Below are 19885 nucleotides of genomic sequence, written 5' to 3'. Positions count from 1 at the left end.
AATTAGATAAGAATTTTTCCAGAGCTGTTTAGAAAAATCTTGAGAGAAAAATTATCTAGTTTGTACTAGGATGCAGCTGTGATCAAATTCTTAGATCACAGAATTTCTGAAATACCATCTCTGGTGGAACAACAAATCCACCAGAAAAGTTTTTAAAGGTTTATTGTGTTCTTTACATTTGTGTTTGAATATATATCTGTCTGTATCAGCTTAAAGCAATTTACACACTTGTTCATCTTGAACACACAGTCTTTATAAACTGCTCAAAACTTGAAAAAGTTTTGAGATTTACATTCAACCCCCCTTCTGTAAATCTCATTGTTAGTTCTCTAGAAATAACAGCATGCTATGCCTGTTATGTCTCAACAGAATCCTTATGCACATTTTGCAAACATGCCATATTTTAACAATCCTTATCTTGCTGCATTTAGTATGCCTCAAATGCCATACAATATGCCTATGTGGAATAACATGTTTGCACAATCCATGCCTTATCAAATTCCAAATGTGCTAAATGATTCTGTGACTAACCCTACACCTCAACCAACTACATCTAAGATCAAGGTTGACTCAAAGTTACCTAAGTCTAAAGATGCAGGAGGAATGAAGTCTAGGAGAAAGGCTAACATGAATGGACCCAAGGAAACTTGGGTACCAAAATCAACTTGATTGATTTTATGGTGTGCAGGGAAACAGAAGAAATCTATGGTACTTGGACAGTGGCTGTTCAAGACATATGACAGGAGATTTCTCCCTGCTCACAGAGTTTAAGGAGAGAGCTGGCCCTAGCATAACCTTTGGAGATGACAGCAAAGGTTTTACTATGGGATATGGCTTGATTTCAACAAGGAATGTCATCATTGATGAAGTTGCATTAGTTGATGGTCTCAAGCACAACTTACTGAGTATCAGTCAACTATGTGATAGAGGGAATACAATTTCCTTCAATTCTGAAGCCTGTGTTGTCACCAGTAAGAAAGACAACAAAGTGGTTCTAACTGGAGTTAGAAAAGGAAATGTGTACTTAGCTAACTTCAACTCTATAGATGCAGAATCTATTACTTGTCTCTTCAGCAAAGCAAGTCCAGTTAAAAGTTGGCTATGGCGCAAGAAGGTATCCCATTTGAATTTCAAGACAATGAATGATCTAGTCAAAAAGGACTTAGTTAGAGGAATTCCTCTTGTTGAATTCTCAAGGGATGGTTTGTGTGATGCTTGTCAGAAAGGCAAACAAAGGAAAGCATCATTCAAAAAGAAGCTTGAAACAACAATTGATGAACCATTACAGCTGCTACATATGGATTTGTTTGGACCAGTCAATGTATTGTCAATTGCGAGAAAAAGATATTGCTTAGTGATTGTAGATGATTTCTCAAAGTTTTCATGGGTCTATTTTCTTGGATCAAAGGATGAAGCAAGTGAAATCATTATCAATCACATCAGGAAAGTCAATAATCATCCTGACTTGAAGGTTAGGAATATCAGGAGTGACAATGGAACTGAGTTCAAGAATTTGACAATGAGGCTGTTCTGTGAAGAAAATGGAATCATGCATGAGTTCTCAGCTCCAAGAACACCTCAGCAAAATGGGGTAGTTGAAAGAAAGAACAGATCTTTAATTGAGGCTGCTAGAACAATGCTTGAAGAATCAAAGTTACCAACATATTTCTGGGCTGAAGCTGTTAATTGTGCCTGCTACACTCAGAATATTTCTTTGATCAATCAAGCTAAAGGCATGACTCCTTATCAGTTGTTCAAGAGAAGAAAACCAACTCTAAACTTTCTTCATGTCTTTGGATGTAAATGCTTTATACTGAGAAATCAATCTGACCATAAAGGGAAGTTTGATGCAAAGGCTGATGAAGGGATATTTGTTGGTTACTCAGCTGGAAAATCTTATAGGGTCTACAATCTAAGAACCAACATTGTTATGGAATCTGTGCATGTTGTGTTTGATGATAAAAAGATTGATGGACTAATAGATGAGGGACACCATGAGAGAATCAAATTTGACAACATTGAGATATATTGTGATGATAGTGAAGAGGAGACTGATGGAGATGACACTTCTAAAGGGATTCCAAATATGCCTTTAGATAATGCACAAAATTCTGCATCCGTTGATAGAGGCAATGCAGTATCCGTTGAAAGACATAGTGCATCATCCGTTGAAGTACAAAATGAAGCATCCGTTGATCATAGTTCATCAACGGATAATCGATTTACATCATCAGTTGATAGAACTCCAAGTTCCCTGCAAAGGACCAACAACTCAGGGGGAGTTTCAACTAATCAACACTATGTCTCATATCATGACAATACTGAGGCCACCTCATCTAGAGTATATCTTCCACCTCAAAGGAAATGGACCAAGAATCATCCCTTTGAACTGATCATTGGTGATGCATCATCTAAAGTGCAAACAAGAAAAGCTACTCAAGATGAATGTCTGTATAGTAGTTTTCTATCTCAGGAGGAACCTAAGAAAGTGGAAGAAGCTTTATTGGATCCAGATTGGATATTAGCTATGCAGGAAGAGCTGAACCAATTTGAGAGAAACAAAGTTTGGAAGCTGGTACCCAAACCAAAGAACAAGAGTCCTATTGACACAAAATGGGTATTCAGAAACAAGATGGATGAAAATGGCATTGTCATAAGGAATAAAGCCAGATTGGTTGCTAAAGGCTATTCTCAACAAGAAGGAATAGATTTTGATGAGACATATGCTCCTGTTGCAAGACTTGAAGCCATCAGAATTTTTCTAGCCTATGCAGCCCATGCCAATTTCAAAGTCTATCAAATGGATGTCAAGAGTGCATTTCTAAATGGGAAATTGGAGGAAGAAGTTTATGTAAGTCAACCTCCAGGGTTTGAAGATCCAAATTTTCCAGACTATGTTTATTATCTGTTGAAAGCACTCTATGGACTGAAGCAAGCACCTAGAGCCTGGTATGAAACCTTATCAAAATTCCTTTTGGAGAATCACTTCACTAGAGGTACTGTTGATAAAACTCTCTTCTTTAGGAATGTTAATGGCTCTAGTATACTTGTTCAAATTTATGTAGATGACATAATATTTGGATCTACAGATGATAAGCTTTGTAAAAAGTTTGCTAAGCTAATGCAAAGTAATTATGAAATGAGCCTGATGGGAGAACTAACCTATTTTCTTGGATTACAAGTTAAACAAGTTAGTGATGGAATTTTCATTAGTCAAACTAAATATATTTATGATCTTTTAAAGAAGTTTGACTTAATAGAATGTTCATCTGCAAAAACTCCCATGGCCGCTGCCACCAAACTTGAATTAAATAAGACTGAAAGGTCTGTGGACATTACAAGTTATAGAGGCATGGTTGGTTCATTTTTATATTTAACTGCCAGTAGACCAGATATAATGTTTTCTACATGTCTCTGTGCTAGATTTCAAGCTGACCCTAAAGAATCTCACTTAGTAGCTATTAAAAGAATTTTCAGATATCTCAAGGGGACTCCAAATCTAGGAATTTGGTACCCTAGAGAGTCTGGTTTTGATCTAATTGGCTATTCAGATGCAGACTATGCAGGTTGCAAAATAGACAGGAAAAGTACAACAGGCTTCTGCCAATTCCTGGGAAACAAGCTTGTATCATGGTTTAGCAAAAAGCAAAATTCAGTCTCTACTTCTACAGCTGAGGCTGAATACATTGCTGCTGGAAGTTGCTGCTCTCAAGTGTTATGGATGAGGAATCAAATCCTTGATTATGGACTACATGTTGATAGAATTCCAATTTTTTGTGACAACACAAGTGCCATAGCCATAACAGAGAATCCTGTGCAGCACTCAAGGACCAAGCACATTGATATCAAGTACCACTTCATTAGGGAACATGTGATGAAAGGTACAGTGGAACTTCATTTTGTTCCAAGTGAACAACAAATTGTAGACATATTTACCAAGCCACTTGATGAATCAACATTCACAAGATTGGTAAGTGAGCTAGGTATGCTTAATTACTCTTAAAATTCATGTCCTTATTGTAATTTGAATTGAAGCCTGAAATGTATTAGCTGCAAGAACAAGTTTGATTTTTAACATAGATTATTCCATCAACGGATATTCCCTATCCGTTGAAAGTCAAAATTGTTCTATCAACGGATGTTCATTATTCGTTGAAAGTCATATACATTTCTGGAATTTTTATCCGTCAACGGATAAAACTGAAGTGCTCTTCAACGGATGACAGTTTACCTTATCCGTTGAAATATCACATCAGTCGATTCAAGTGTTTCACAGCCGTTGATTCTATTGCCTTAACCGTTGATACTCATACATACAGCTATATGTATTTGTTTTAAAGGTAGTTTTTAGAATACTTACAGTTTATTCTTAAACGGCTGAAATTCACTTACACATATTTATTGTTTAATCTCTTATTTATATTTTTTTTTAATTTGAGAAAGTATATAAGCCCTTCTGATTTTTCATTTTTACTTTACGCTTTCTTGAAATTTCAAAGCTTTTACCATTTTCTCTCTGCAAAACCTTCAAGTTATTTTCTGCAATTTCTACTCACAACAATGGCACCAGTAGTAAAGATTATGTCTCAATCTGGGTTCATCTATGAGAAAAACAATTTCATAGCTTTGGTAGAAAAGAATGAAGCCCACTCAGATTATCACAAAATGATGGACTTCATCAAAAACTGTAAACTTAGCTATGCAATGCTGGAAGCCCCAACAATTTACTGTGAAGTAGTTGAGGAGATTTGGACAACTGTTGAGTTCAACTCCATAGATATGACTATCTCCTTCACTCTCAAAGGTAAAAATCACTGTGTTAACTGTGATGACTTACTAGCATGTTTTAAATTACCTGAGAACAATGTCATGACACCACACACTGATAATGATGTATCCAGCATGTTAGATTCCATAGGTTATTCTCTTAACTCTGCTAGTTTAGAGAGTATTAAAAGAAAAGGCCTTAGGAAAGAATGGAGTTTTCTTGGGGATGCCTTTATCAAGGTTTTCTCTGGGAAAATTAGCAATTTTGATGTCATAACTTCATCTCTTGTTAATATGCTCTATATGCTTGTTTCTGATAGGTATTTTAATTTTAGCAACTATGTTATGCTAGAATTGGGTACTAGATTAGGTAACAAAGCTAATAGACCTAATAACATCTATTATGCTAGATTCTTTATGTTATTGGCTAACCATGTTGCTGAAGGTTTGGTCATTACGAATGAGAATAATAAACTCAAGTGCTGGGCACAAGAGAAAAGAGTTCTTGCAGATTTATTGAGAATGGATCTCAACAGCAGTGTGCCATTGGTATATTTACCAATCATGAATGCACCTCAGGTAGGTGAGGTAATTGCTTCTACAACTCCTACTTCTTCCAACCCCTCTATTTCTTTATCTTCTAGTGTGGCCATGGAATCTGTGATAATGCCCCAACAGATTCCTACCAAAGTCACCAAATCTAAACTTTCAAAATCAAAGACAAAGAAAACCACCTCTGTTGTTTCTCAAAAGACAACAGTTGTAACACCTACCATTAACCCTGAGGGGAGTGAACAGGGTGTGAGTGGTAAGGGGAGGGGTGAACATCAAAGAAACCCCCAGGATAAGGAAGGAGAGAAAAGTGCTTCCCAAGCTAGCCAAGCCACAGTTTCTCAAAAAGCTGTGGTGGTTGAAAAGGTTACTAGCATATCCCTAGCTGCATCCTCCCAAAAGGATGTAACTATTGAAAATAGTTCCCAACCAGGAACACACAAACGAAGGAGGGACACTAAAGCCAAACACTCACCAACAAAAGCCTTTATTAGAAGAAAGAGAGCTAGAACCCAATCTTCTACACAGGGTGCACACACTGCACAGATACATCCATCTGTATCTATGCCTTCTCAAACTCAGTTTGATGTGGCTCCAACAAATGTGGAGTCACAGCCCCATTCTCTCACAATTAACACACATCAATCACCACACACTTCCTCACCATCTCTAGATGTGGATATGTTATTCCCATCAATTCCTGATTCTCCCTCTTTACAACTCAGGGAGGAGCCCCACTCAAATACAGGTGATCATCATCTTTTAGATGATTTGTTGGATCACCCGCAAATTCTTTCAGATGTAGTTGAAGGATCTGTGTCACCAAAACTCATATCAATCTACACAGATTCAACAGTTATATCACTTTCAATTTCTACTTCCTTTCCTTCTTCAACGGATATCACTCATCCGTTGACAAGTGGTTGTTCTTCAACGGATAAGCTTAACAGCAGTTATCCGTTGATACCATCAGTTTCACCTTCAACAGCTATTCCTCATCCGTTGATAGTCTCTACACACACAACTGAAACAATTCCAAGTATAAAAGACTTGATTACTGTACAATCACTTCTAGGACTGAGGGAAGGGAGTGACAATTTGAGTGAGAGGCTGGGTTGCTCCCAGGAAAAAGGAGAGATTGAGAGCTCAAATATGCATGCTATTTCTTCCAGCATGGCAAAAGTAAGTGAGAGGAGTACCAACTTAGTAGGTGAAGGTGAGGGAGTGAGTTGTGTGAGCCAGGGGGAGCCCCTGATGCAAGAACATAGAGAAAATTAGAGAAAGGCAGGTACAGCAGATATAAGGATGGATCCAGCCATTGCTAGTGAGTCAATGATTGTGAATGATGCTGAAAAGGAAAGACAATTTCAGCAACATTACAAAGCTGTAATTGATAACATTTCCTTGGATGCTGACACTTTTACTCATCCTGTTTCAGCCTATCAAGTATTGGCTGCACAGGGCAATGTGGAGGCAGAAAAGACACTACATCTAGTATATACAACAGCATCTCTTCAAAGGGACAAAACTGCTATTAACAAGATGCCTTCAACAGCTGGTGAGTCATTTGAAGAATTTGGAGTAAATTCTGATGATGATGACTTTGTTTCTTCTGATGGAAGCATGAACTTAGGGGGAGATGAAGGCCCTAGTTCTATTCCAAATCTACCTGAATGGGCCTTCACAAAGGAGTCTACAACAGGGCAATTCAATGTCTCCTTAGTCAAACAAATCAGTACTATCAAATAGGCCATTCAGAAAACTTCTCATGCTGGTACAAAGGCTATCCTTATAGCTCACTTGGACTCACTGCATCTCATGAAGTTGCAGCAAGTAAGACAGAATCTGAGTGTGGATGAACTCAGAAAGGATATTGCTGACTTGAAATCCTACAATTCTGAACAATTGGATTCAGTCATGCCCTTTGGTACAATGCAGGACATTTTGTTGAGATTGAAAAAGGAATCACATACTGAAAAGAGGCTGGCCAAATTGGAAGACAGAGTTCAAGTTATTGAAGATTCTGTGGCCACCATTCTTCACAACCAACAATCTCAAACAAATCTACTTATGCAGCTGGCAAAAGCACAGGGCTTGACCCCTCTCCTTGATGATAACAAAAAGGGGGAGAGTAGAAGGGAAGGGGAAGGAGAGCCATCTACAAAAATCCAAATATCTAAAGTGCTAGTTCCTGCCATCACTACTTCTCCAATCATTCAAATCAAAGGAAAGCCTGATGGAATTGATTTAATCCAGCTAGCAGCAGCTAAAATTCAAGTGAAAGAGCAAAGGAGGAGAATTGATGAAAGGATGCAACAGCTGTTTGGCTCAACACAAGATAAATCAATATCTGTGAAACATAGCACAAAGGTTGAACCAATCAATATGGAGCACAAGCCAGAAAGGAGAAATAAGGTTGGAGAGACTTCTTTCAAGAATCTAAAACCTATGGTTCTCAAGCCCAACACCAGATCCAGCAAGGACTCCACAAAGAACCCTCTAGACTTTGCTCAGATGAAAGAAGTGGACTTTCCTCTTCCAAAGCCTGATGAAGACAAAGTTTTGGGTACAAGCATCATAAAACACAAGGAGACCATGGATGAGGCAGTAAGGAGAAACATGGCTATTATCTTTAGAGAGGGAAAGAGCATATGTGTGATGCAAGGACATCCCAAATTCTCAATAGCCAAGAGGGAAGAAACCAAGAGGTTAAAGAAAGAAGCTGAAAAACTCAAGGCTGACAAAAGAGCACAAGCAAAGCTTGAACAAAAGCTAAAGTCAAGTCTAGTTGAAAATAAGAAAGGAATTGAAGTCAGGGGTGAAGACAAGATTGCAAACTTAGATGAGGTTTTTGGGAGTATATTTGGTGAAAGCATGGAGGAAAAAGAGGAATGGCAGAAGGGAAACAGAAGAAAGGCCAAGGCACATAGAAGGAGTGAAGGCAACACTGAAGAAACTAAATCTCTACCTTCCATACCTGAACCCTTTGTTGCTGATCCCACTATAAACATCCATGGTGAACCAATCATCCCAAAAGAGGAACCTATTGATTGGGACACCATCAATTTGCCTACCTTTTTAACCACTCTTCCACTACCAAAGAAACAGAAAAGAAAATCCAAATCTACACCTCCCCTAAACTCTAAGAAATTCACTCAAAAACATAAACCTAACCCTAAGCCACCCATTTCTAAAGATGATTATGCTCACATCTGTGACATAAAAGAAATTTCAGACATTGAACTCTATCTGGATGAGCTGGAGGATGTAAGGGGAATTGCTGCTTACAGACAACTACCAGAGAGATTGGTGTTCAGATACAAAGGAGCTGGGGAAAGAACATGGCCTCTCTACAGGATTCTGAATGAAGGCTACTCTACCTTGATCAGAGTCTTTTCAGCCATACAAAAGGATTCTGGCTTTACCAGGACTGCCAAGACTGAAATTCTCAACAAGATTGCCAACATAAGGAAAACTTGGAGGGAGCCCAATGCTTTGCCTAGAACCTTACTCATTCAAGAAAGGGAAACTGCAATTCACAAATCACCTCATTGGTTGATGGAATTCAGAGATGATAAAGGAGTCAGAAGATTTTTCAGACTTGAAGACCAACTCAAGATTGCCAGCAATGAAACTCTCAAAGAAATGCAATCTAAGTTGGATATCAGTGATGAAGATGAAGCTGAATTCTTCAGACAACTCCAACTCCAAATTGAGGAAAATGACAAAGGGCTAGGAAAGAAAACCAGGGATCAAAGAAGAAAAAGACGATTTGCTCAGGCTAGAGGAGCACCCTTGGAAACACTGTAAATCTTCAATTACCTTCTAGTACATACACTTTTGCAGCACTTTTAAATTTCTACTTAGTTTCAGTTCATATATTTGTTAAGTGTTTTGTTATCATCAACTTAACCTTGAATTTATGTCTACAATTCTTATAGACATAAATAGGGGGAGATTGTTAGGAATATATGTGCATTAGTTTGATGATATGTTTAACAAAACACTTAAGTAGAAATCTAGTGTTTGTAGCCTCAACAGATAAGACTACTTTGGCTATCCGTTGATGGTGTAGCTTTACTTAGAAATAAGTCTAGTGTTGTAGCACATTTCAGTCTCTGAATTTGAGATATAATTCTTAAATGTTGAGGGAAATTATAAGTCATGTTGACTTCTAAAGGATATGCAGATAGGAAGGCCAATTGTAAATATTTCATGCCTTGTAATTTTGTATAAATGAAATGGTGTCAATGATAACTTAAAGACCTTCAACGGATGAGAAACAAAGCTTCAACGGATGTCTCTAAAGCTTCAACGGATAACATCCTTCAACGGATGAGTGTATCAACGGATAGAGCTTCAACTGCTAACACATCAACGGATAAAGCCATCAACGGATGAAGGCTTCAACGGATGTTCTGTTAAATAGCAGTTGACAAGTGGTAGTTGTACCTACAAACAGAGGCACATGGGTTGACAGAGACAACTGAGATGTGGTAGCCTATTTCAGGAACATCAGAAAAAGCAGCCGTTCTACTCTAGTATAAAGAGGCAATAGTCAACAATGCACTGAAGTAAAATGGAGAAGAAACAAGTGGAGAACTTATTTTATTATTGTACTTTTTATCTTTGTCTTTACTTGTAAACTTGGTGTTATATAAACCAAGTAGCAGCTAGTAATTAGATAAGAATTTTTCCAGAGCTGTTTAGAAAAATCTTGAGAAAAATTATCTAGTTTGTACTAGGATGCAGCTGTGATCAACTTCTTGAATCACAGATTTTCTGAAATACCATCTCTGGTGGAACAACAAATCCACCAGAAAAGTTTTTAAGGTCTGTTGTGTTCTGTACTTTTGTGCTTGAATATAAATCTGTATGTATTAGCCTAAAGCAATTCACACACTTGTTTATCTTAAACACACAGCCTTTGAAATTGCTCAAAACTTGAAAAAGTTTTGAGATTTACATTCAACCCCCCTTCTGTAAATCTCATTGTTAGTTCACTAGGAGTAACAAAATTTAAATTATTTGTAACAGCTTTTCACATTAACACCCACATTGTTATCAAAACTTAAGTTAAGTTCTGATTTGATTCATCAGTACTTAAGTTTTGATTCTGATATCAGAACTTGTTAAGTTCTGATTTTATTCATCAGTTCTTAAGTTCTGATTCTGATATCAGAACTTGTTACAGATCAGATTATTTGCAGGTTCAATGTATTTAGACTAAGCCCACTAACAAAGTGACTTAGCCTATTTCAGTACCCAGCCCAATAATCCAGTCACCGATAAATAAATTCGAATTAAAATAATTCTCAAATAAATAAAATCCTCGCCCAGGTCGCCTCGCGTACGCGAGATGCCGAGACATTCGCCCAAATCGCCCTTCGACCCGACCCGACCCGACCCGGTCCGGTGCGTGGTGTGGCGTGGCGGGGCGCGCGTGTGTGTGTGTGCGCGTGAAGCACATAACAACACAATGGACCATCACACACCTTAGTAGTTGTATACTACTCATGTGGGTAATACCATATAAAGCACACAACCCCCTTTATTTATTTCAATGTGGGACAAACATTCTCAAATTTTCCAAGCTTTTCCAAGCTACTTTCAACTCTCATTTCATATGGATTTCATTAAAAAAATTCTTAAAACCATACATGAAAATTTAAGTTCAAATATCATTGAACAATTTCCAATCATTAGATTTTAGGATTAACATCAAGAACATAATTAAATTAAGCTCTAAAATCCTAATTTTCTAACATATACATCAATAATCACGAAAAAAATTTAATTCGAGGGTAATGTAATCTCTTCATAGTTCATAGTATATTTTCTCTGTAAATTTAAAAACAGTTACTCCCTCCCTCTCACTGGGATGTTTATATTGGGGGATGGTGGATCGGCACACATTTTAAGACTCCCGTAAAACATGTTCCCTAAATAATTTTAAATGTTTTTTCTTTTAAATAAAAATATAATATTCAAACTTTTATACAGAAAAAGAAAATTTAAAAAAAAACATAGAACTATATTTTATAATAGCCTTAAAATACGTGTCAAACACGAGAACAAAGTATGTAAAGATTCCATTAGGACAGAGGGAGTATGAATTTAACATTTTCCTATTTTTTTCTTTTTAGTTACCAAAATATTTCTCCCTCCTTTTGCTGTTTGGAGAGATTTTTTGTGGTGTGTGTGTTCTTGCTCCCCTTTTTTTGGTATTTGAGTGCTCCTTTTATTCTCAGGACAGCTTCGTGTCCCCTCAAGAAGATGCTGCGTAATCTCTCTTTTCATTCGTGGCTCGCCTTCAATTTGTCATGATTCAATGAATCTTTCCAGAATATTCAGATGAAATTGGCGGGAGAGTTAGTTATATTGTTGTATAAAGAGATTGTGAGGATAGGCCGGAGTTTTTTATGTTTTTGCAAATTGTGAACTTGTGTTCCTCTCTTCCTTCCCCTGTACTCTTCTGTAAACATTTAGCAATTCTTGGTTGTATTACAATTCTCTTTTCGAAATCCTTACAAATTGGTATCAGAGCCTACGATCCTTGGAAAAGAATGACGACAAATACTCGAGCACGTTTAGCAGATGAACAATGGCGAGAAATGGAGGCTCGTATACAAGATCTTCAGAAATCTTGCCAGAAACAGATCGATGCTAGTCAAGTAAGCCTAGAAAGTAAGATTTTGGGGCGAATCGACCAAATGATGGGTGTAATTACGAGTTGTGATGCCAAGATTGAAGCTTATAACAAGAAGTTGGATGATAAGATCAATAGCAAATTTGAGGGTTTGTGCAAAAATCTGCATTTAGAACGAACAGTGGGTCGTGACAGCGAGGTGTTTGTGGAAAAGACGCCCATTTTAAAGACACCACTGTTCATTCAGAATGGAGGTAAGAGTGATGATGGGGTATTGTTTTTCAAAGAAAAAGGGCCAAAGATGAACTATTTGCAACCGCGGGTGGAATTGGCAATGTACAATGGGGAAGATCCACGTTCTTGGTTGCGGAAATGTAGCAAGTTTTTCTTGATTCATCAGATGAATGAGAAAACAAGATTGGAGATAGTCGAATTATATATGGAAGGAAAGGCAGACATCTGGTTTCAAAGCTACAAAATGGTTAAAGGTCTTACTAGCTGGGATGATTTTTCTGATGCACTGGTTAAAAGATTCGGCAAGAAAGGAGGAATTGACGAGCAAGAGGAGTTCAACAAATTGGTACAGGTAACAACTGTTCTCGATTATATAGAGAAATTTGAAGAACTCAGATCTTTTCTGTTGTGTAGAAATAAGAATCTTGATGAAAATTATTTTATTTCTAGTTTCATTTCTGGTTTAAAGAGTGAGTTGAAACCGATGGTGAGGTTGATGAAACCTAAAACTTTGATAGATGCAATAGAGATTGCTCAATTCCAGGAACAAACTGTAGAGATAATCTTGAAGAAAAATGATAGTACAAAAGGGAAATTGAATAGTATTGGGAGTAATAAGAGTTGGAACAGCAAGGAAAATAATAAGAGAAAATGGGAAGAGGATGAGAAAAAGACTGATGGGGTTTTTAAGAAGATATCACCAGAGGAGTTTCAGTATAGAAAGAATAATCATCTTTGTTATAAATGTGGAGAGAAATAGGGGCAAGGTCATGTTTGTAAAAATGCTCAATACACTTTTATGTTGTTTGATGAAAGCACTGAAAAAGCATTGGTAGAGTTGGAACAAGAGTGTGAGGAAGAGGATAAAGAGAATGCAACTTTGGCAGAAGTTTCATTAAATGCATTATCGGATAACATGACTAGAAAAACTATAACATTGGTGGGAAGGATTGGAACAGAAGTGGTTAGTATGTTAGTGGATACTGGTAGTACTAAAAGCTATATAGATGCTAAATTGGTGGAGAGGATTAACTTGAAGAGTACAGGAATAGAGGAACTGCAAATTAAGTTAGCTGATGGGAGGACAGTGAGTAGTAAAAGAAATATTCCTAAAGTAAAATGGAAGATTCAACAGTATCAATTTTGTTTTGATTTGAGGGTTTTAGAAATAGGAGGATGGGATATGATAATTGGAGTTGACTGGTTGGAGCAATACAGTCCTATCATGTTTGATTTTAAGAAACTTTATTTGAAACTTAATGCTGATGTAGACGAGAAGGATCAGATGATATTGCAAGGAATGGTCAAAGAAGCAGATATCAAACTTGTCAGAGGGAAAGCTTTGGATCATTTCAATAAAGGAAGGGTTATAGGAAATATTATGGATACATCACAAAAAGAGGCAAAAGAATCTATTTATTCTTAACATGAAGATCAAAATGAGGTACTATATGGTAGTATTTCTTCTTTACTTGACAAGTATAATATAGTTTTTGCTACTCCTGATGCACTACCACCAGTAAGAAATGTGGATCATTCTATTCCATTATATGAGGGTTCAAAACCATTTAAGCTTAAACCCTATAGGTATCCACATTGACAGAAGAGTGAAATCGAGAAACAGGTTCAGGAAATGCTTGATGCTGGTACGATTAGACCAAGCAATAGTCCTTATGCTTCACCAGTAATCTTGGTTAAGAAGAAGGATAATTCATGGAGGTTTTGTGTAGACTATAGACATTTAAATAATCTGACTGTCAAGGATAAATTTCCTATTCCCAATATAGATGAGTTGTTGGATGAGTTGCATGGGTCAAAGGTATTTTCAAAACTAGATTTAAGGGCTGGATACCATCAGATTCTAGTCAAGCCAGTAGACATTCCTAAAACAGCATTTCAGACACATCATGGACACTTTGAATTTGTCGTAATGCCTTTTGGGTTGACAAATGCTCCAGCTACGTTTCAGGCATTAATGAATCAAATATTTCAGCCATATTTGAGGAAGTTTGTTTTAGTATTCTTTGATGATATCCTCATATATAGTGCTGATTTGGATAGTCATATAAAACACTTGGAACTGGTTTTGCAAATTTTACAGAAAAATCAGTTATATGCTAAAAAATCTAAATGCACTTTTCTAGTGCAATCAGTTGATTATCTGGGGCATATGATTTCTGGGAATGGCGTGAGCATGGATCCTTCTAAGGTGGAGAGTATTTTAGCATGGCCTGTTCCTACAATAGTTAAGGAATTAAGAGGGTTTTTGGGTTTGTCTGGGTATTACAGAAGATTCATTAAAGGGTATGGAGCTATAACAAGGCCTTTGACTAATTTGCTTAGGAAGGATAGTTTTGTATGGAATTCTGAGGCTACAGCTGCTTTTGAGGAACTTAAAACGACTCTCAGTTCTGCACCAGTCCTGGGAATTCCTGATTTTTCTCAGCCCTTTATAGTAGAAACTGATGCGTGTGGTAAAGCAATGGGGGCAGTGCTAATGCAGAAGGGTCGACCCATATCTTATCTGAGTAAATCCTTCAATTCTAAGAATTTAGGGTTGTCAGTCTATGAGAAAGAGCTGTTAGCATTAGTAATGGTTGTTACTAAGTGGAGACATTATTTGGTGGGGAATCACTTCATAATTAAAACAGATCATCAGTCTCTGAAATATTTGTTGGAACAACAATTACACACAGCTTTACAATATAAATGGATGTCCAAGTTATTAGGGTTGGATTATGAAATTCAATATAAGAAAGGGTGTGAAAATGTTGCAGCAGATGTTTTATCTAGAAGGGAAGAGTCCACAGCAGCAACTGAAATACAACAAGCATGTTCAATAACTGAGGTACAACCACTGTGGATACACCAAGTTCTTTTGAGTTATAATGATGATCAGGAATGTCAGCAACTAATCAGTAAAGTGCTACTGGAGAATGATGAGCATTCTGAATATCAGTATGTTCAGGGAATTCTGAGAAAGAATCAAAAAATTTATCTGGGAAGCTCAGGGGGTGTTAGAAAGAAAATGATTGAATTACTACACAATTCAACATTAGGGGGACATTGAGGACAAAATGCTTGCTATCAGAGGATGAAGTTGATTTTTTACTGGCCACTTATGAAGAATGAAATCATTGAGGTGATTAAAGGATGCGAGGTTTGCCAGAGAACCAAAAGCGAGCATATTCAAAGTCCAGGATTATTGCAACCTCTAACAATTCCAAACCAACCTTGGACTCATATTTCAATGGATTTTATAGAACAACTGCCAAATTCAGAAGGTATGGATACTGTTTTGGTAGTAATAGATCGATTAACTAAATATGGACATTTTATCGCTTTGAGTCATCCATTTACTGCTTTGGATGTGACAAATCTATTCCTTGATAACATTTTCAAGTTACATGGAATACCTAGTTCTATAGTTTGTGATAGGGACAAGATATTTACTAGTGCGGTGTGGACTTCTATTTTTGAGAAGTTGGAGGTAGCACTGCATTTTTCAACGGCTTATCATCCACAGAGTGATGGCCAAACAGAACGCTTAAATCAATGTTTGGAAGCTTATCTGAGATGTTTTACTGGAGATAGACCTTCTAGTTGGAGGAAGTGGTTACCAATGGCTGAGTATTGGTATAATACTTCTTTCCATAGCAGTTTGGGAATTACCCCCCATGAAGCTGTATATGATATCAAACCAGTACCTTTAAGTCTAGGGAATTTACAAGACATGATCATTCCTACTGCTCAAAATGTGTTGCAACAGAGAACTCAAGTTTTGCAAGTTTTGAAGGAAAATTTGGCCAAGGCACAAAACAGAATGAAATATTTTGCAGATCAGAACAGAACTGACAGGACCTTTGAGAAGGGTGACTGGGTATATTTGAAATTACAACCATATAGGCAGCAAAGTGTTGCAATAAGATCCTCACTTAAGTTGACAACCAAGTTTTTTGGTCCATTTCAGATTCTAGACAAAATTGTTACTGTAGCTTACAGGTTAAAGCTTCCTGATCATGCCAGGATTCATCCAGTCTTTCATGTATCACTATTGAAAAAACATGTGGGAACAACTCCAATTCAAGCAGGTGTTTTACCAGAGGTTAACCAAGATGACATTAGTCCCCTTGTTCCAATTCGTGTGTTACAAAGAAGGGAAATCATAAGAGATAACAAGTCGGTACGACAGTGGTTAGTACAATGGTCCGGACTAGAGGAGATCGAGGCTTCCTGGGAAGATGTCACGTTTATTCACAGTCAGTTTCCTGACTTTCAAGCTTGAGGACAAGCTTGGTTTCAAGGGAGAGCGTTTGTCATGATTCAAAGAATCTTTCCAGAATATTCAGATGAAATTGGCGGGAGAGTTAGTTATATTGTTGTATAAAGAGATTGTGAGGATAGGCCGGAGTTTTTTATGTTTTTGCAAATTGTGAACTTGTGTTCCTCTCTTCCTTCCCATGTACTCTTCTGTAAACATTTAGCAATTCTTGGTTGTAAACATTTAGCAATTCTTGGTTGTATTACAATTCTCTTTTCGAAATCCTTACACAATTTCGTATATATAATTGGGCCTGGGCTTTAAAAGTATTGGGCTTGTTATCTTTTCTATCGGGCCGTGTTAGTTTGTCTCAATTATGCACATCAAGCCGCAACCGTAGCAACGAAACAGTCGTAAGAAATGATTACAGGACATAACATTTACGACTATCACAAACGAAAAATAAATAAATTATTGAAGATCTTACTTTGAATATGGCCAATTTTGTAAGCAAACAAAAATTAGTATGGCCTATTAAGTGGAAAATTTGAAAAAATATCATATAAAAATCATATTGGACCTGATTTTAACATTATCGATTCGATAAATTTAACATACACCGTCGTTTTAAAGTATTATGTATGACCCCTCACCTCCGACCTCGGATCCGCCATTAATTTACACATGGAAAAATTTGTAGTATAGAATTTGTAAATCTGTAGTATATAATTTGTAAATCTGTGGTGCTGCGTAACTAGCATCTGTACTAAAAGTACAAGTGAAGTTAGTAAATCACTACAGGCATTTCGTGACTGTCAAAACGTAATAAAATTAAAATAAATCAATAAAAATCTAGCATAATTTATATGATGAATTATATATTTTCCTTGTACCGTCTACAACAATTAGTTGCTAGTTTCTGCAGATAATTTCATGAATGTTTGGACCTGGAAAAATACAAGAGCATGATATGAGAGACCTGAAACCTGGCTATCTCGAAATAATAATCAGTGTTGGAGATATGAGAAGTTACTTGTTGTGAGTAGGGTTTGATCTGCTTGGTGGTACCCTTTTAAAGTTGGAATTAACTTGCTGCAAAGGCTGCTGCGAATCGGTGATCACAACTTGCGAAGATGAAGGCAAGATTGAAGCAGGTAGTGCATGCACTTTTGCCCATAGCCTTGATCCCTGTGCTCCATTATGTAGAATGAGAAAGAATGCTAAAACCAGAGTTGTCAGTAATGTTCTTAACTGGGATTTCATGATTCACAAATTTCAAGCATACAGAAGTTGATGCAGGTTTGTGAACTATTGCAACTCTGAAATTTATATATAGGGGGCGTTCGGATGCACCGGGAGAATGAGAATCAAGAATGAGAATGAAGGGTATGTGAATGGAGGTTAATGAGAATGATAATGAAATGGAAACCCAAGAGGCATGGTGGGTTTAATTTACGCAAGAGGCAACGATGTTCTCATTGCCCACCACTAAATTGATAATCCAAACAATATAATTACTTGAGTTTAAGGTTCTGATTCCTGTTAACCGGACACATTAACCATTAATCAAACACCCCGTAGAATCGATGGAAATATGTGCCATCTTGAAACCAAGATCTGGTGGAAAATGTGATGCAAGGTGGGATCATGTGTACTCATGTGATTCTGCTTTGACTGTTGCATCTATAATCTGGATTACACTGACTTAACTCTTATTTTCTAGGGGGATCACGTGATGATATTGGTGTTCAGCGAATTGTTAATTTAAATATTACCCATATGTCCTGTATATTTTTGCTTTTGCATGAGCACATACAGAATAGGATGTTTAGTTTGATATAAATTTGAACCGAATCTCAATAAATATTTATAAATTAGAGCTTTATTGGTTATAGAAATCCAAAAACACTCTACTGTGGGAGAGGTTTATAATTTGACACTCTCAAACAGAGACGCCTATTTTAACACTAAACGAATCGAAAAGGTCCGTTTCAATAGCACCAGAAACGAACTCTTTGCTGTGCTGAAAAAATGAAAGAACATTGAATAAGGATATATAGAGACTGGCGTCCCCTGAATCCTGATTGAACTAAAAAATAGAATCTTGTGTTGCTGGCAGGACTAATCCACTATGTATGCACACGACGGGACAACTAATTCTGAGATGTTGCAGGTTGTTCGACATCAACACTACTGCTGGGAGTGAAAGGATTGATTTTTCTATCTCTGCTTAAAAGTCTCTTTAGTGACCTTAACCGCGACAGCACGGGGGACTTCTGATCTTCCTCCTCGTTTGTCTGTCTTGGTATTTCGATTACCAAATAATGGTCATCTCGCGTATTATCACTACTGGTAGGAAACGAAGATGATGTTGAAGAAACCTGTTGGGAAGAAGTAACAACATCATCATGATCATCTTGTAATCGCAAAGTGCTGACCTGGACCTCATTGCCCCAATACAATACATTAGTAGGTAAGGTCAGGGCTTCTGTAGCAAGTACAGTTTCTGGTGTATTCTGTGTAATCCCCTGTGATGATAATTGATCGGGATTGGAATGATGAATCGGGTTTCTGCAAATTGGACAGGTGGAATGAGACTGAAACCACATATCAATGCAATGAACGTGAAACCCGTGGTTACATTTTGGTAAAATTCTAGTTTTTTCTCCTTGGATGACCTCTGAGAGACAAACCGAGCATTCCAAACCATCTTTGAAGTCTCGAGGAGAGAAGAGAACGACGGGCAGGGCTTTGAGGAACGAGGGGTCTAGACCGTGACCACGTAGGGCAGTGGCAGCAGTCACTACGTGGTGACCGCCAGCAAAATCGACGCGTCGTTGTCGACGAGTAATTGAGTTGCCACGTTGGCCTAAATGACGCCAGTACCATTTAGCATAGAGGTGAAGAAAGACCACAAATGCAATGACTACAAACAGAACTATGATAGCTACCACCATGATCTTGCCTGTTAGCTCAACTGCAGCTGATTCTTCCAGTTTCTGACTCGTCTCGTTGGAATGATCATCCATTTTTTAGGATTCCTAGTTTCTGCTTGTTAATTCGAATATGAACAAAAATAATTGACTTGGAGATTGGAGAGAAAGATGGATGAAGTGAACAAGTGAAATTTGTTAATATTATATAAGAATAGAGATTGTGGTGTTAGGCGTGGCGTGGAAGAAATGAAATGCATGAATGAAGGGAGAAATGAAAGTGAAAGTTATAGAGAGTTTTTAGGAGGAAAAATACAAGTCAAAGTCAGTAAGCAAGAGAAGAAGGAGAAGACTCTTCAACGGCTGCTGCCTGGTTAGTTTACAAAGAAAATCAGACGTTGGAAATTCAAAGTCGTAACTGATGCAGCTGCTTCGTAATTTCTTCTGCATTTTCATCTATCTTCATTTCATGTGATACTCGTTGCCCAT

General features: G+C 37.3%; 1 protein-coding gene and 1 long non-coding RNA gene across 2 annotated transcripts; both read right to left on the bottom strand.

Moving 5' to 3' along the window:
- Positions 1–17289: 17289 nt before the first annotated feature.
- Positions 17290–17905, bottom strand: LOC141716706 (uncharacterized). The gene is made up of 2 exons (XR_012573301.1): positions 17497–17905; positions 17290–17410 (listed from the first exon to the last, which is right to left on the bottom strand). It is a non-coding gene; the product is annotated as an uncharacterized LOC141716706 (long non-coding RNA).
- A 422-nt stretch (positions 17906–18327) lies between these two features.
- Positions 18328–19661, bottom strand: LOC141717578 (RING-H2 finger protein ATL3). The gene has a single exon (XM_074519719.1). The coding sequence runs from the start codon at positions 19490–19492 to the stop codon at positions 18617–18619; it is 876 nt and encodes a 291-aa protein (XP_074375820.1). The 5' UTR covers positions 19493–19661; the 3' UTR covers positions 18328–18616.
- Between the last annotated feature and the right edge of the window lie 224 nt (positions 19662–19885).

This window comes from Apium graveolens, chromosome 4 (assembly GCF_009905375.1).
Source record: "Apium graveolens cultivar Ventura chromosome 4, ASM990537v1, whole genome shotgun sequence".
NCBI classification, from domain to species: Eukaryota; Viridiplantae; Streptophyta; class Magnoliopsida; order Apiales; family Apiaceae; genus Apium; species Apium graveolens.
This window is presented reverse-complemented; position numbering and strand designations above follow the sequence as displayed.

Bases quoted from the DNA above. Each gene is read 5' to 3' on its own strand.
- LOC141717578 (XM_074519719.1), bottom strand. From the start codon at position 19,492: ATGGATGATCATTCCAACGAGACGAGTCAGAAACTGGAAGAATCAGCT.